General features: G+C 41.7%; 1 protein-coding gene across 1 annotated transcript; it reads left to right on the top strand.

Annotated features, from left to right (window-relative positions):
* Positions 1–1,071: 1,071 nt before the first annotated feature.
* On the top strand, positions 1,072–13,642 carry DLK1 (delta like non-canonical Notch ligand 1). Its single transcript, XM_052783185.1, has 5 exons — positions 1,072–1,446; positions 2,342–2,405; positions 2,851–2,981; positions 7,969–8,110; positions 12,326–13,642. Exons 1-5 carry the CDS (start codon positions 1,377–1,379, stop codon positions 13,065–13,067), a joined length of 1,149 nt encoding a protein of 382 aa, XP_052639145.1. The 5' UTR covers positions 1,072–1,376; the 3' UTR covers positions 13,068–13,642.
* The last annotated feature ends 406 nt before the right edge of the window (positions 13,643–14,048 follow it).

A 14,048-nucleotide genomic window follows, 5' to 3' on the forward strand; every position in this document is an offset into this window, starting at 1 on the left:
GTAAGTAGTGTTTCAGTAGTAAAAGGAAAGCAAGAGAAGCAGAAAAGGCGTGTAAGCAATCTGTGCCTATAGAATCAGATAGGCACAGCTTATTTCAGATACCACAGCTTTTGGAGAGCTTTGAAGAAGCAGCGTCTGCCTCTCACACCTTACTCCTAAGTGGTCTCTTTCAATCCAGCCTTCATTCTCTGCTCTTCCTTTTTCTGTCCTTCACTTCCCCCATTCTTGGTTAAAACTAAAAGTCAGCACCAGTAGAAGCAAACTTTTTCAACCTAAGTGACAATATTGTCTTCAAGTACCAGTAAATGGGCTATCTGAAGCTAACGTGTGCTTTCCGGTGTGTATATTTTCAGGCAGGTAATGTTGAATTAGCCCATTGTAATTCTAGAGGAAAAGCAGATGGTTGTATAGTTTTCTTACCATATTATAGGGATCTCTAGCTGCTTCACATAAATGCAGACAAATTGGTAAATGAGGTCTGGTGGAAGAAAGCACTACATCAGCAAGCAGAAAACAGGTCCCTCGGGAATCCTAAAAACCAGGCACAACTTCTTTAAAAGAAGCAAAGAAAGAACAAGAAAGAATACAAAGAATAAGAAATAGTCAGTCTATTTCCATAAGGGACAGCTCAAAGGAAGAATAAAAAGGTAGAAAAGAGGAAGGAACAGTCACAAAATAAAATGCAGAATTTAAATTGCCTTGTGGTGGAAGTAATGTTTCTTCTTGATCTGTTCCGTGTGTAACAGACCGCTCAAGGTAGCGTTTGGGGTGTTCTGGTGTTGGTCGGGGGGGGGGTTGTTTAACCCTTTAGCCTCGGAAACATTTGACCTTCCTTGCTTTTGCTGGGGTCTTCCCGGGAAAAGTTAGCGCTCTGATGCGAACGACTAAGGAGAGAAGTCTTCAGATTTCTGAAGACCAGCCCCAAATTAGCTCTTTGTGGACAGCCGGAGTAAGTTTTAACGAGATAAGGAGGCGTGCTTAACACACCCCCACCAGCCCCCCCTCCTCCCGCGCCCTTCAAGATTGCCTCCCCTCGCCCGCGACCGCGACGGCGCCAGCCGGGGCGCGCAGGGTGCCCGGCTCCCCTCTCCGCCCCCGCGCAGGAGAACGGGCTCGGAGCGGCGGCGTTCGGCGGGGGGCTGCCTCGTCCCCCCGGGCAGGTCCCCTGCCTGCCTGCGGGCGGAGGGCGCGGGGGCCAGGAGGCGGCGGGCACCCCTCCTCCCCTCCCTCCCTCCCTCCCTCCCTCCCTCCCGGCCCTCCTTCCCCCCGCCCCGTGGCGCCGGAGCCCGGCGGCTCTGCGGGCGGGGGGTGCCGCCTTCCCGGCCGCGCGCCCTCCGCCGAGCTCCCCGCGGCGCGGCGCGGAGGCGGCCCCGGCCATGGGGCTGCGCGCCGCCGGGCTCCTCGGCTGCTGCTGCCTGCTGCCCCTCGTCCTCCCCGCAGCCCCAGGTAACGGAGGAGGGCGGCGGGAGGGTGGCGAGCAGCGGACGGCCCGGCGTTTGCCGCGGGAAGCGGTGCGGTGAGGGGGGGCGGGGGGGGGCGCGAGTTGGGAAAGTTTGGGGAGTTTGCCGCGGCTGGGCGGCAAGAGGCGGCGGGAGCCCTCCTGCAGTCCCCCGAGGGCTGAGCCTGCCCCAGCGCTCGCTCCGGCCGAAGATGCTGGTGGTCTTCAGGAAGCTTTTCCTCCGCATCCCACTGGGCGCGTTTCTGTGCCGTTTGCGTTGGGTGTCAGGGGCTAATGGTGGTATTCCAGAGGAGCGCTGCTTGATGCAAATACTTGAAACAAAAATACTTTGAACAAAAAAATGTGACTGAGACCTCTTCTCCTTAACTTACCTTGTTCGTGCGTGACTGAATGAAAATGGTGGGGTTTTTTGGTTTTTTTTTCATCCGACGTAGAGTTGAAATGAATTCAACACTTTTACTGTAACTCGTTTTAAATTGAATTTCTTTTCTGACTAAAGGTACGTTTGTGTTTCAAGTAGTTCTGAAACGATGCATTTGGAGTGGCACGGTGTGAAACGACATACGTGGATCTGTTCTGCAATTTCCCTTTTAAAGTAGCGTATAGTTATATTGCATACACTTTGCGTATGCTAAAGTGACTTTGTATTCTTTGGAGGTTAATTCTTTGTGTCCTTTCACTTATCCTATAGGAACACTGTAACATGCTCCAGATTAAGTTCACTTAAAATTTTATGTTGCAAAAAATCTGTTTGAAGAAAAAACCCAGAACATTACGCAGTCTGGGTTCTTTGAAAACATCAGTAATGTGTATAGGACACGATACGATTTTTTTTCCGAGTGCTGTTTTTTCTGGTTTGATATCATAAATCTCTTCTTCCAGGCGTGAACTGTAAAAGTGGCTGCCACCCGGAGAATGGATTTTGTGAATTTCCCAGTGAATGCAGGTAAAAAGATCTGTCAGACAGGGCTATTAGCACAGGAATAACAGCTTCAATAATTCATAGACCTGGTAAAATAGACAGAAGCTGAAATGATTTGCCCTCTGAAAATATGGAACTGTAATGAAACAGCACTCTATTAGGATACAGTAACTGGAATCATAGAGCATAGACATCTAGGTGCCTTTTTAGTCCACTTTTTCCAGTAAGAAAAGTCTTTTACATTGATTAGCATTTCTTTATTTTTTTCTCACTGAATGAGATGGTTTTCTTCACATAAACTGCTTCTAGTATCCCAGAAGCATTGACGGTATCTTTTTGTTGAAGTGTGCTGCACAGTCCAATTTTGTATCTGAAAGTTTATTTATTGTGCCTCAAAAGGGGGAACATCCGTGTAATTATGTTTATTAAAAATAAACTATGCCTCTATCTTGTCTTTTATCTCTTTCAGGTGTCAACCTGGTTGGCAGGGTGCTCATTGTAATCAGTGTGTTCCTTTCCCTGGGTGTTTGCACGGCAGCTGTGCCAAGCCCTGGCAGTGCGTCTGTGAGGAGGGCTGGGTTGGCAGCCTCTGTGACATAGGTTTGTACAGCCTTTCCTGTCCTTGAACGAGTGAAACAGCCCCCTCTGGTGCTGGAGACATGCAAAAGTCCTTCTGGATAACTAATTCTAAAAGATTGAATGTTAGCGCCAGATAATAAGGGGATTCTGGGCAGTGGCCCGTAAACCTGGAACTTTTATACTAAGTTAGGCAGAAGCATGCAGTATCTTTAACTGTGTATATGTGCGAGCAAAGCGTAAACTCATTGTTCTATTTTAAACATTGATTATCGTGGACAAGGCCAACAAATAACTGCTCCCTTGTAGTTATATAAGACCTTCCTATAAAAATACAAGTGATCTTGTATATATTAAATAATTTGAAATATTTACCTAACACATTCTCTCTCTATATATATATGTATATATGCTACTTTCTTAATATTTCTTGAAAAGGAAAACATTGTGCCTATTTCTTCCTTTACTTAACCCAGTGATGATTCAGCGGAGTAGCATTAGTATAACTGAGAAAAAGGTCTGCCTGAACAGGCTGCCACTTCCCTCTCAGGTCTGAGGGGTAAGCACAGCTCTTGTGTGCATGCTCTCACCCCTTGCCAGTCAGAATGAGCCAGCTTAGCATAAGCAAGCTGAAGAATTGGCCTTTGCTAAGCTGGTTTATTTTGGCTGACACAGGCAAATGTTCAGCCAGAGATCTGAGGGGGCCGAAACCACATGAGCATCCAGGAGCATGCGCCTGTTCCGCCCACGGAGCTGCAGCTGGAAGACGACGGGTGTCCAGGGCCTCGTTCTCTTTTCTTGTTTTTCAGACTTCTGTTGTTATACAGCTTATAATTTATAGAGCATGCATGCGTTCTGCCAGGGCATACCCAAAACAGTAATTAATGATGACACAGTTTGAACTGGATAAAATTTTCAAGACAACTAAAAGACTCAGAAGATTTCAGGTAGTTCACATCCTTGCAGTGACATGGACCTTGGTGCAAGGTACTCAGGTACTTACTTAGCTTCTCATCAGGTTTTGCAGCCCATACCAGCTGCACACATAAGCATAGGCAGGCTTCTTAGTTCAAAGCTAGTCCTGGTACGTTTGCAGGAGCTGTGGTAGCAATGGTGCAGATGTGACTGTAAGCTCTCAGAGATGTTGTTCTGGACACCTTTCACAGATGTGTTTGTACCTGAGACAGCCACCTAGATTCTCATTACAATTAGTGAGGAGGAATGGGTCCCTCTGTTGTCTGTGATCTACAATCATGGATTTCTAAAGCTAGACAGAACAACCCCCCACTGCCAGCTTAGGAGGCTCAGTTCTATTGCTTGTCAATGACTCCAAAGGACCAGAATTTTAAAGGTACCATCTTCACATGTAAAGATTCCTGTAAATTAATATTAAGTTTTTCGAGCTGGGCATGCTTTTAAAAACTGTGCGTGCCTAGCTGAATTTCTAAGTTCTAATATATCTTTGCAATTCTGAGACTTGCAATGTTTCCCTCTTGCAACTGGTACTTAGGATGCAAAACAATGCTTTGGAAATTGTACCCATATATTTATGGAAAAATATTATTTTAATATATATTCATTAAGATAGTTATATAATACAAAAAAGGTATCCCTTGCTCAAGTTTAGAAACTATTATTTCTCTCAACACGCAGAGTCGTCTCAGAGTCTTTTTTGCCAATTTGAATCTAGATCCCCATGAAAAGCTGCAAGAATATTCAGCCAAAAAGAAATAACCATCTTTTCATCTGCAGGGACATGTTATGTTGACAGTCTTTCATCTCAGTGGATTTACCTACTCTAAATGCATTGTTTTGCCACAAGGGATCGAGAGAAGGGTCCTCCTTTTCTTGCCCTTGGAAGGTTGCTACAAATTGTTATCTTGAGCCAATAAAGCACTGAAAGCTCAAATGGGTTAATTGCTCAGCCACTGATCTCATCATCCTCTGCCAAAAAGTCGGTGTCAGCTTCCTGGCTGTATAAAGTCATTACAGACTGCTATAACTCACTGACAGGTACCACTGACTGAAACTTGATCAGGTTAGGAAAAAGGAAGGATTTTGAAGGCTCCTGCTCTTTGGGGGATCACTGGTGTATAGACATAACTGTTTTTTAAATATGGAAATACAAACCCACCAATTTCTTACCATAAAGTACCAGACTCCCTACCTCTCTCTTCTAATACTGAATTTTTCTGTATGATGAGAGCAGGCCACAGTGGTTTTATTTTTCACATGCATATGACATTAAGTGCCTTTTTTTTAGCTACTGGAGACCATTTTTAGCTTCAGTTGTGTAATGAGATAAGGCATGTTAGAAAGCTACATTTGTATTGTTTCTGTGGAGATTGATGAAGTGTCATGAGTAATGCAGTTCTGGCATTCTCTTGAAATTCTTCCTTTTTGCTGCTGTAGAAAGTTTAATATTTGCCAGGGAATTTCTGGCATAGCCACTGTTTTAATGTTGCCAGCTATGAGCAAATGCCAACTCACAAGGATGGCAAAACCCAGAATGGAAAACCGTGGGAGGGTCTGAAGTTTATTTGGCCACTACTGCAAACACCTGAAATATTTGTAAAATATAGATATAGTCTCAGCAGCTTATTTGCTTGTTAAGCATGGGAGGAAAAAAGATTATTTGGACTGGTGGTGATATCTCTTCTTCTACTTTCTAGAAAAGTTAGTGTACAGTCTCCTTGGCATGGATCATGGAAGTTCCTTTCTGGAGTAGTTTTAGATCATCAAGTGGTTTGCTAATGCCTCTGACTGTGTAGCTGTTGGTTTTACTATGGGCAGCCTGGTTCTCGGTTCAGGTCAAGAATGACCTTCCCAGTAATTTAGAGGCATGCAGATTATAGGTTGGGCTTGATCCACTGTAAACATGTAGGGCAGGATCAGTGTTGTCATTTATGACTATTATTGCAGTCACGTATTGCATGGCACTTTAAGAAAAAAATCCGTGAGTTGGTATTAGTGTTAACACTGCTGGTTAACCTCTTTGCAATGGAGTGCACCAGCCTGCCTAACTGAATGCCATGGCATCTTCTCATCCTGTGGAAACACAGCCTTGAACTCAGGGATGTGAACACCTGGAACCAGGCTGCACAGCAGTTTCGCTCTGCAGCTGACATACACTACGCAGTACAGGAACCACATCAAACACTGAACATAACAAAGGGAAAGCCAATTTTGTCAATTTTTTTCCAGGAAAAAATGACAGCCCAGTTGGAGTATATGACCCACCTTGCTAAATCAGATCAGTCATCTCTGTCATCTTGTCATCTCTGGCTGTGCCTGCATAGTCATGTTAGTGGGTCCCTGACCTCCTGCTTGAATCTTAGCCTCAGTTTGGCTAAAAAGCCAACATGTGGCGTAAGCTCGGAGTATACTGTGCTGCATGTCACTTGACTGCTTTGCCAAGGGCACGTGTTGGTAAGTTGTCATCAAAGAGAGTACGGGTGGAGCCTCTAATGCCCGTGCTAGGCACGCGTGAGACGGGGTCTAGAAATTCTGCTGTGTCGTAAACTACTACCAAGTGTGCTTTCCTCGTAAAAACACTCAGTGATTGCTTCATGTACTGCAGCATGACAACTTAGTCTTACACAAATATTAATTTACTGGTAGTGTGCTCGTGGCCATTCATAATACATGTGTAAATGTACTGTCCTGATTTTTGAATTCTCATCTCAGACTCAGTTATCACTTGAAGCAAGTAAATCATTTGGTTGTTGGCCTTTTGAGAGGTAACCTAGAGAAAAATAGAGAAAACAGGCTATTTGAGGCTATTTATATATTATGTTTTAAAAGGACATGTTCCAACAAGCTTTTAAGTTATGTTTTAAAATTAAATCCCTGACATAAATTACTGGCAGTAATGTATGTATATATATGTGTACATATATACATACCTATCCATATATGTATTTCAGAGAGTTTCCTTGCTCCTGCATCAGAGTTCATGCTTTATTAGCTGCCTTTAAAGCCTGTGAAAATAGGTGGCAAACAACTGTGCTCCAAAAAGCATTCAAAGCTATTTTGGTCCTTGTGAAAATTGGAGCTTACACTCAAAGTGCATGCAAAGTGGTTGTCTTGCAATGAGAACAGGCTAATGCATTAGAAAATAGAGCCTCTTATCCAGGGAAGATTGTATTCAAAAACTAAGGCTGTTGAAATATTTTGCTATGGTTAAAAATCTGCAGTACCTCATGATATCATCTAAATTTCATGTTATGTTGTGGAAAGTAAAATATAAATGCCCTGAAATCCCTTTTCATCTTCTTAGAAAGTGTATGTGTGCCCATGTGTGTGCAAGGCATCTTCTAGTCAGCACTTCTCTGCAGCTGCTCCATTAGCTGGCTAAAATATGTACTTGTTTGTTTATTTATTTTTAATTATTTTAAAAATTCAGTAATCATTTGAGTGGGAAGTGGCTCAGCAGGGAAATTGTAAAGAAAATGAGATGTGTGACTTTGGGTCCAGACGTCACACAGCTCTCTCTTCTGAACTACATTACAGTTATGTAAGAGTTGGATGCAGCCCAAGCAAAAGATGAAATTTTAAGAGATTTTTTTGTAACTTGCTGATCTCTGTTATTATGAAATGTTTGTTCATAAGCACATAATGACAGGCTCTGGGCAGGGAGCAGGGAGAATTCCCAGTTCCTGATTGCTTTATCAGAATTCTGCTCATGGAGAAGCCAAGGTTGTGAAAGAATGACTAGACTATGTAGAAGTTCTTTCCCCCATACTAATATTTTATTGATAATATTACTTATTTATAGACTGGAACAATTCAAACGTATTTTACAAGTGGGAGCTTGGAAGAGAGAAACAAGCTGAAAGTGCTTGCAATAGTTGAACAATCTGACCTCCATTTTAACAGAGGGAGGAATAAATCAGAATTTATAGACTGCAGGGTGAAGGACTGTTAAAGCTATATTTTATTTGAAGTATTATATACTACTTACTGGCTCTTTCTCATTAGATTAATTGAGCCCTGGTTTTTTTTTAAACAGATATTCATCCATGTTCTGCAAAACCCTGCACCAATAACTCAACGTGCATAGAGACTGGTGATGGAGGATATATTTGTCTGTGTGCCCAGGGATTTACAGGAAAAAACTGCCATCTCAAAAAAGGACCCTGCATAATTAATGGGTAAATATTGATTTCTGACATGAATTTAAGATCCACACTCCTACTATTATTCAGAATTCTTTGTTAAGTGGAAGTGTCTCTGTGCTAAAATATGTAATGCTTCTGCTAGTTGCTGATATTTTATCAAACTTTACAAATCTGATCTGTTCATATTGTAAAGATTTACAGATTATCAGCATGAGTTTGTGTGCATGATTTCAGTACTAAAAGTGATAATTTGCACATTTTATTGTGGTGAATTTATGCCTTCCCCTGATTTTTGTAAACAAACTTGAAGTAACCTCACCTCTACTGAGAGATAACTGTATATACAAACCATATATAGTAATAAGAACAGTAGCCAACGCACCAGCTGTCTGCACGAAAACATCTAGTCCAGCAGCCTGTCATTTTTCTTAACTGACACGTAATGGTATGTCCATAGTTTACTGAAGCAGATAATCTCACTCCCACCAGAACAGGGTGTGGGAGGCCACTGCTCTTCATTCTCTAAGAGAAGTGGAACATTAGGAACAGCATTGCCAGCAGGTTGAAGGAGGTGATCCTTGCCCTCTGCTCAGTCCTGGTAAGACACATCTGGAGTGCTGGGTCCAGTTCTGGGCTCCCCAGTACGAAAAGGACATGGACATACTGGAGTGAGTCCAATGAAGATGATTAACGGATGGGAATCTCTCTCCTATAAGGAGAGGCTGAGAGCTGGATTATTTAGCCTGGAGAAGAACAGGCTCTGGGGAAACTTATCCATAGGTATAAATTCCTGATGGGGAGAAGCAAAGATGGAGCCAGACTTTTCTTAGAGGTGCCCAGTGAAAGGGCAAGAGGCAATGGGTACAGACTGAAAAACTTCCAGCAGTATCACTGGTAGAACTGCCTCAAAAAAGGATGACCTTTCAAAGGTAAAGAAAACGTGAACTGGTGTTTTTGTTGAAATCTAGAAGCCTCTGCTGTCTTCTAGCTCATCAGGGATCTGATCCCATAAGCATATAGAATGCCTTTCTGGTGTATACAAGGTTGGTAAAACTATCACCTTAAAATACAGTCTTCTTTTTGGAGGTTGCCTTCTTTCTCTCTAGCTCTATATTGGTACCCTCTGGTTCTCTTTTTGCTCAGCAATAGATAAGTATGAATATTTAGATCTACCTTATGACTAAATCTTCCTGAGGACTTGTACACTCTTGTTTAAGGAAAATTAACGCCTCTTACTGTCTCTGGCAAGGATTGCCATTCTTACAACTTTACGTCAGTGGAATTTTTTTGCCATTGCTTTTAATTGGAGGATAGTCACACAGTTCTGTCTGGGTTTACTTTCAGCCTCTAAGATAACTGCTCTGATTGGCCTATTTCTTTTCATTGACAATGAGGAAATTTAAGTTCCTCGCAAGTGCCTTGAATCACATCCAAGCTACTTGCCTAACATAGGGGATGTGAATAGCTTGCTTTCTCCACATTTCATCTGTAGAACAAATATTTCAGTAATTCAATGTGGACATATATTAATTGTCCCAAAGAACAGGTGAGGTATGGCATCAACAAAATAACACAGATTAGTTCCATGTACTTGATTAAAATCCTCATGGTTTTAAATTGCTGAAACTACATTTTTGTGACGGTACTCTGTGTTTGAACTGAATGCTCATGAGCTAGTCTGGAAATCATGAACAATTTTTCTTAAGGAAACAACATACTTGAAACAGCAATTCTTTTTCTCTAGGAACCTGTGTCTTTTTCAGGAAAATGAGCTGCAGGCTCTGCAAATCTGCTTTTAGTTCAAAAAGACAACTGTTCTCAGCATAAGCACTCCGTGTCTGCTAATACTTCACAGTCCACCAGAGAGTGCACCTCACATCCTGGAAAGAGACCTCATGATATGATGTCATCTAATTCACATCTCACTTCCGCTCTACCTGAGTGCTAATGTTAACAATGTTGATATTACTAAGCACTGCTGCTGGCTCCTTAGTTAATATTCACAGATAAAACCAAACCAATTCACAAATAAAAGTGCTTGTTCTAGTCTGTTTACAAAATCGGGCAGATACATCTGCATTAGTGACATCTGTGTGATGGTTTGAAGTTTCGCTCTGAAGCAAAGCAGTGAGTGGTACTTTCTAAAATGAAAGCAGAGTATTTGGAAAGCAAAGAAGTGGTATGTTCATGTTTCCACAGCTAGCCCTTCATGTACCACACCTTGCTGAACATGCATTAAATGCCAAAAATGCAAAGTAACGGATTCTATTCAAGGAGAGTAATATTAATACTTTATTTATTTAAATAGACTAAAATTAGGCAAATGCAACTCAGTAATAAATAAAGAAAATTTTCAAAATTCTGCATATTTCCCCTTAACTGTTTTTTATTTAAATTGTTTACACTTCTGAAATGTTCAGAAAAAATTTTACACTTACATTCTCCAGCCATTTCTTCCTTTTTCCCTAGAAAGTACTGTAATTTAACCCACCCATGAGGGTTCACATTTCTACACATTGGCATATCCAAAACAGCTTGTCAGAGTTCCACGGGACCTGTAAAGCGAGAGTGCTAGACTCTCCAAGATAGGCCATAACCACTCATTTGCTCAAGGACTTTACAACTACAGCTTCCATATTTTGTTTAAAGCAGACATGGTGACTAGTGATTGTGGCAAAATTCCTTGTTTGCATTATCACCTCAAGTTGTCACCAACAACTGCTATGTCAAAGTCCAGGGACAACCACACCTTTTGCTTTCCTAATACTGCTTCCAGACTTGCAGTTTGTTCTTTCAGTAGCCTTTTTTCCAGCCACCGTCTACAGTGAACGACAATGTAAGAGGACAGAGCAGTTTATGTGGAAGCAGGAAAAAACACCCAGATGATTTCTCTACCACAGTATTCAGGCTCTCCTGATGGGTGGCCACCAAGTGTTTCAGTCCCCGGTAAAGCCAGAGGTGTTTGTTTGGGGTAATCTCTATCACAGCTACTTCCAGAGCAATGGCTGGGCATTTGAGAAGCTCAACCTTAACCCGACTGGTGGTCAGGGACCATCTGTAGTCAGGAGCTTATATCTCTTTCACAGTCATCTCACTCAGACAACAACAGATATCTTAAATCTCTGTGTCCCACCATGGAAAACCATAATGCCAATTGCTACTGACCGCTGCATATGTGAAATGTCAGCATTTATGAAGCTATGATGTTCATTACCCCTGGGGCTTTCACCTGGAAATGTAACACTGAAATAACAGCTTGGACTTTTCAACTATGTACTGGTATATGCTGTATGTCTTCAAAGATTTATAAGTATTAGGAAAACTGTTGTTGTCAGAGAGGCTTGTAAGCTTTGAATTTACATCACTTAAAACATAGTACCAGGTTATTAATTATGAAGTTCTTAAAGGGTTTGCAGAAATACTTGGTTTCCCAGGGAAGTGGTTGAGTCTCCCAGGGAAGTGGTTGAGTCGCCATCCCTGGAGATATTCAAAAAGCGAGTGGACAGGGTACTTCAGAACATGGTTTAGGGGGCATGGTTAATGGTTGGACTCGATGATCTTGAAGGTCTTTTCCAACCGAAATGATTCTATGATTCTATGATTTCCTATGGTCCTGTCCTCACATTACAGCTGCCTTTGCCAAGGCTGAAATTATCCTATTTATATTTTTTATTATAATTATATTTATCAAAATTTTTGGCTGAACAGCAGTTTGCAGGAAAGTATGTGTTTGCTTCTAAATTTTTTGTGTCATGGAGCACTGGAGATGCAGAATAAAAACAATCAGCTTTACGTCTAGCTGCTATGGCAGAGTGTTATGCTTTGCCAGTACAATACATAGATTATCTTGTGAATAATCAGGTGGAAAAGAAAGCCATGCTGCTAGTGTCTTTGTTCAGTCTTGTCTAAATAGTTGCTCAGCTAAATAGCTCTAAGCATATGAAAACACTGGGAAGCTTAATTTGAATAAATGTTTGAAATAATTTAAAATCCCTTCACAGCTCTTCAGGTTGAATTTATATACTGGTGTACTAATCCTGCCCGAAGGGTTGGCAGAAGATTTATATTCTGTATTGACAAAGCTGTTGAACAAACTCATTCTTGATTCAACTTCATTGACTTCAGTGGGTTTGCATTTGGAATTTGCTCTTGTAAAGAAAACCAGCTCCTTTTATTATATAAAATGTTTCCTAATAGCTTCTTTCATTGGACTTTAATTCAATTCTATGTGTTTGTTATCTATTCTAGCTCCCCCTGCCAGAATGGAGGAACATGCATTGATGACAATGGTTTTGCACCCCATGCTTCCTGTCTGTGCCCTTCTGGTTTTGCTGGCAACTTCTGCGAAATAGATAGAGATGACTGTGAATCCAACCCGTGTGAAAATGGAGGAACATGTACAGATATTGGTGGGGGTTTCAGCTGTTTTTGTCCCCATGGCTATACGGGAAAGCTCTGCAGCAGCCGTGTCATATTCTGTGCAAGTGGCCCATGTGAGAATGGAGGGACATGCAGTGAACATCCCCAAGGAGGATTCGAATGCATCTGTAAACCAGAATTTGTGGGTGTGACCTGCAAACTTCCCAGCAAAAACACAAGTCTTTCTGGAGTGAATATGGAGACAAAGCATATGCAGAATTATAAGCCACCCTCAAAAGCTCATCACAGATCAGTGCATCAACAACAAGAAATCCTGAAAATAACAATGAAAGAAACAATCCAAAATGCAGATCCCTTGCTCAGTAGAAGCCAGGTGATATGTTTTGTTGTACTGGGCTTGCTTACATGTCTTGTTGTCTTGGGTACAACTGGGATTGTGTTTTTTTCAAAATGTGAAATGTGGCTTGCTAATGCCAAATATAGTCATCTCCTACGCAAGAAAAAGAACTTTTTTCTGAAATCTAACAATGGGGAAAACCTCTCAGTTAATATTATCTTCCCAGAGAAGATCAAATTGACTAATTACACTAAGAACTACACTGCCATCTAGGCCCTTGAAAGCCAAGCAGCAACTTGCAACTTTTCATAGCAATATGTAAAATAGATTGAATTTATTGCCGGTGATTGGCCTCAATATTTGTGGGTACATTTGCTGTAGCTTGTGCTAAGTGATAATGAAGAAATATAATGTATCTGTATTGTTAAGGATTTTTCGTTCCCCAAAATAAAAGGTTAAAAAAAATCCCAACATTAAAGCGCAAGGAATGTTAATTTGATTTCATTTCAAGGCAGCTATTTTTTGTAAAATAAAAAGGAGTTTACCACTGGAACTGTATTGCAGCTTTCTTGGCTTGTGAATAGTTCATTTGGCAAATACGGCACCTGTAAATTACTCAGTAATGTTTTTTTTTTTTAAATAAACAGCAGTTAAGGGCTATACTGGTTTATTTATTCATTTGTAAATGTTATGCTACAGCAAAGTCTGCAACAAGTGCCCCTGTTCTATTTATCTATCCTAAAATGTTAAAAAGGTGTTCAATGTCTTTGGTCATACTTTCTGTTTGGAGACCTAGTAGAGATGTAAAGGATCTGATTCTGACTTTTCTATAAATATTCCTCAAAGAACTCTGCTGAGAGAAGTATCCTTCACACCTGTGTCATGGGGAGAAATGAAAAGATAACTTGTCACCTGAAAGAGGACAGCTGCTCTTAATTCTTCATTTCTGCTTTTTCTCAGTTGTATTTCAAGGAGAGGCCAAGATTTCAAGAATCAAAAGCAGCATTGGCAAACGGGCAAAGGCTCGTGAAAGCCACAAAATCATTAGGGGCCTGAGGGCATTAATAGGTCTTAACGTCCTTGGACCTGGTTCATCACTTGCTGTGTCTGGGACTGTTGACGGACCCCTGTTAGCAGCTTCTGTGAGATTGTGTTGCTGGTGCGGGCATGTCCCACCCTGGGGCATGACCCCCCCGGGTCTCCCAGCTTTCCCTACAGGGCAGCCTGATGCTGGCTGCTCCCTTTAACAAACAA

Source organism: Harpia harpyja, chromosome 3 (genome assembly GCF_026419915.1).
Source record: "Harpia harpyja isolate bHarHar1 chromosome 3, bHarHar1 primary haplotype, whole genome shotgun sequence".
Lineage (NCBI taxonomy): Eukaryota > Metazoa > Chordata > Aves > Accipitriformes > Accipitridae > Harpia > Harpia harpyja.

Coding starts and splice junctions, on each gene's coding strand:
- DLK1 (XM_052783185.1), top strand. CDS start 1,377: ATGGGGCTGCGCGCCGCCGGGCTCCTCGGCTGCTGCTGCCTGCTGCCC. Junction 1,447..2,341: donor CGTCCTCCCCGCAGCCCCAG/GTAACGGAGGAG, acceptor CTCTTCTTCCAG/GCGTGAACTGTAAAAGTGGC. Junction 8,111..12,325: donor GGACCCTGCATAATTAATGG/GTAAATATTGAT, acceptor TATCTATTCTAG/CTCCCCCTGCCAGAATGGAG.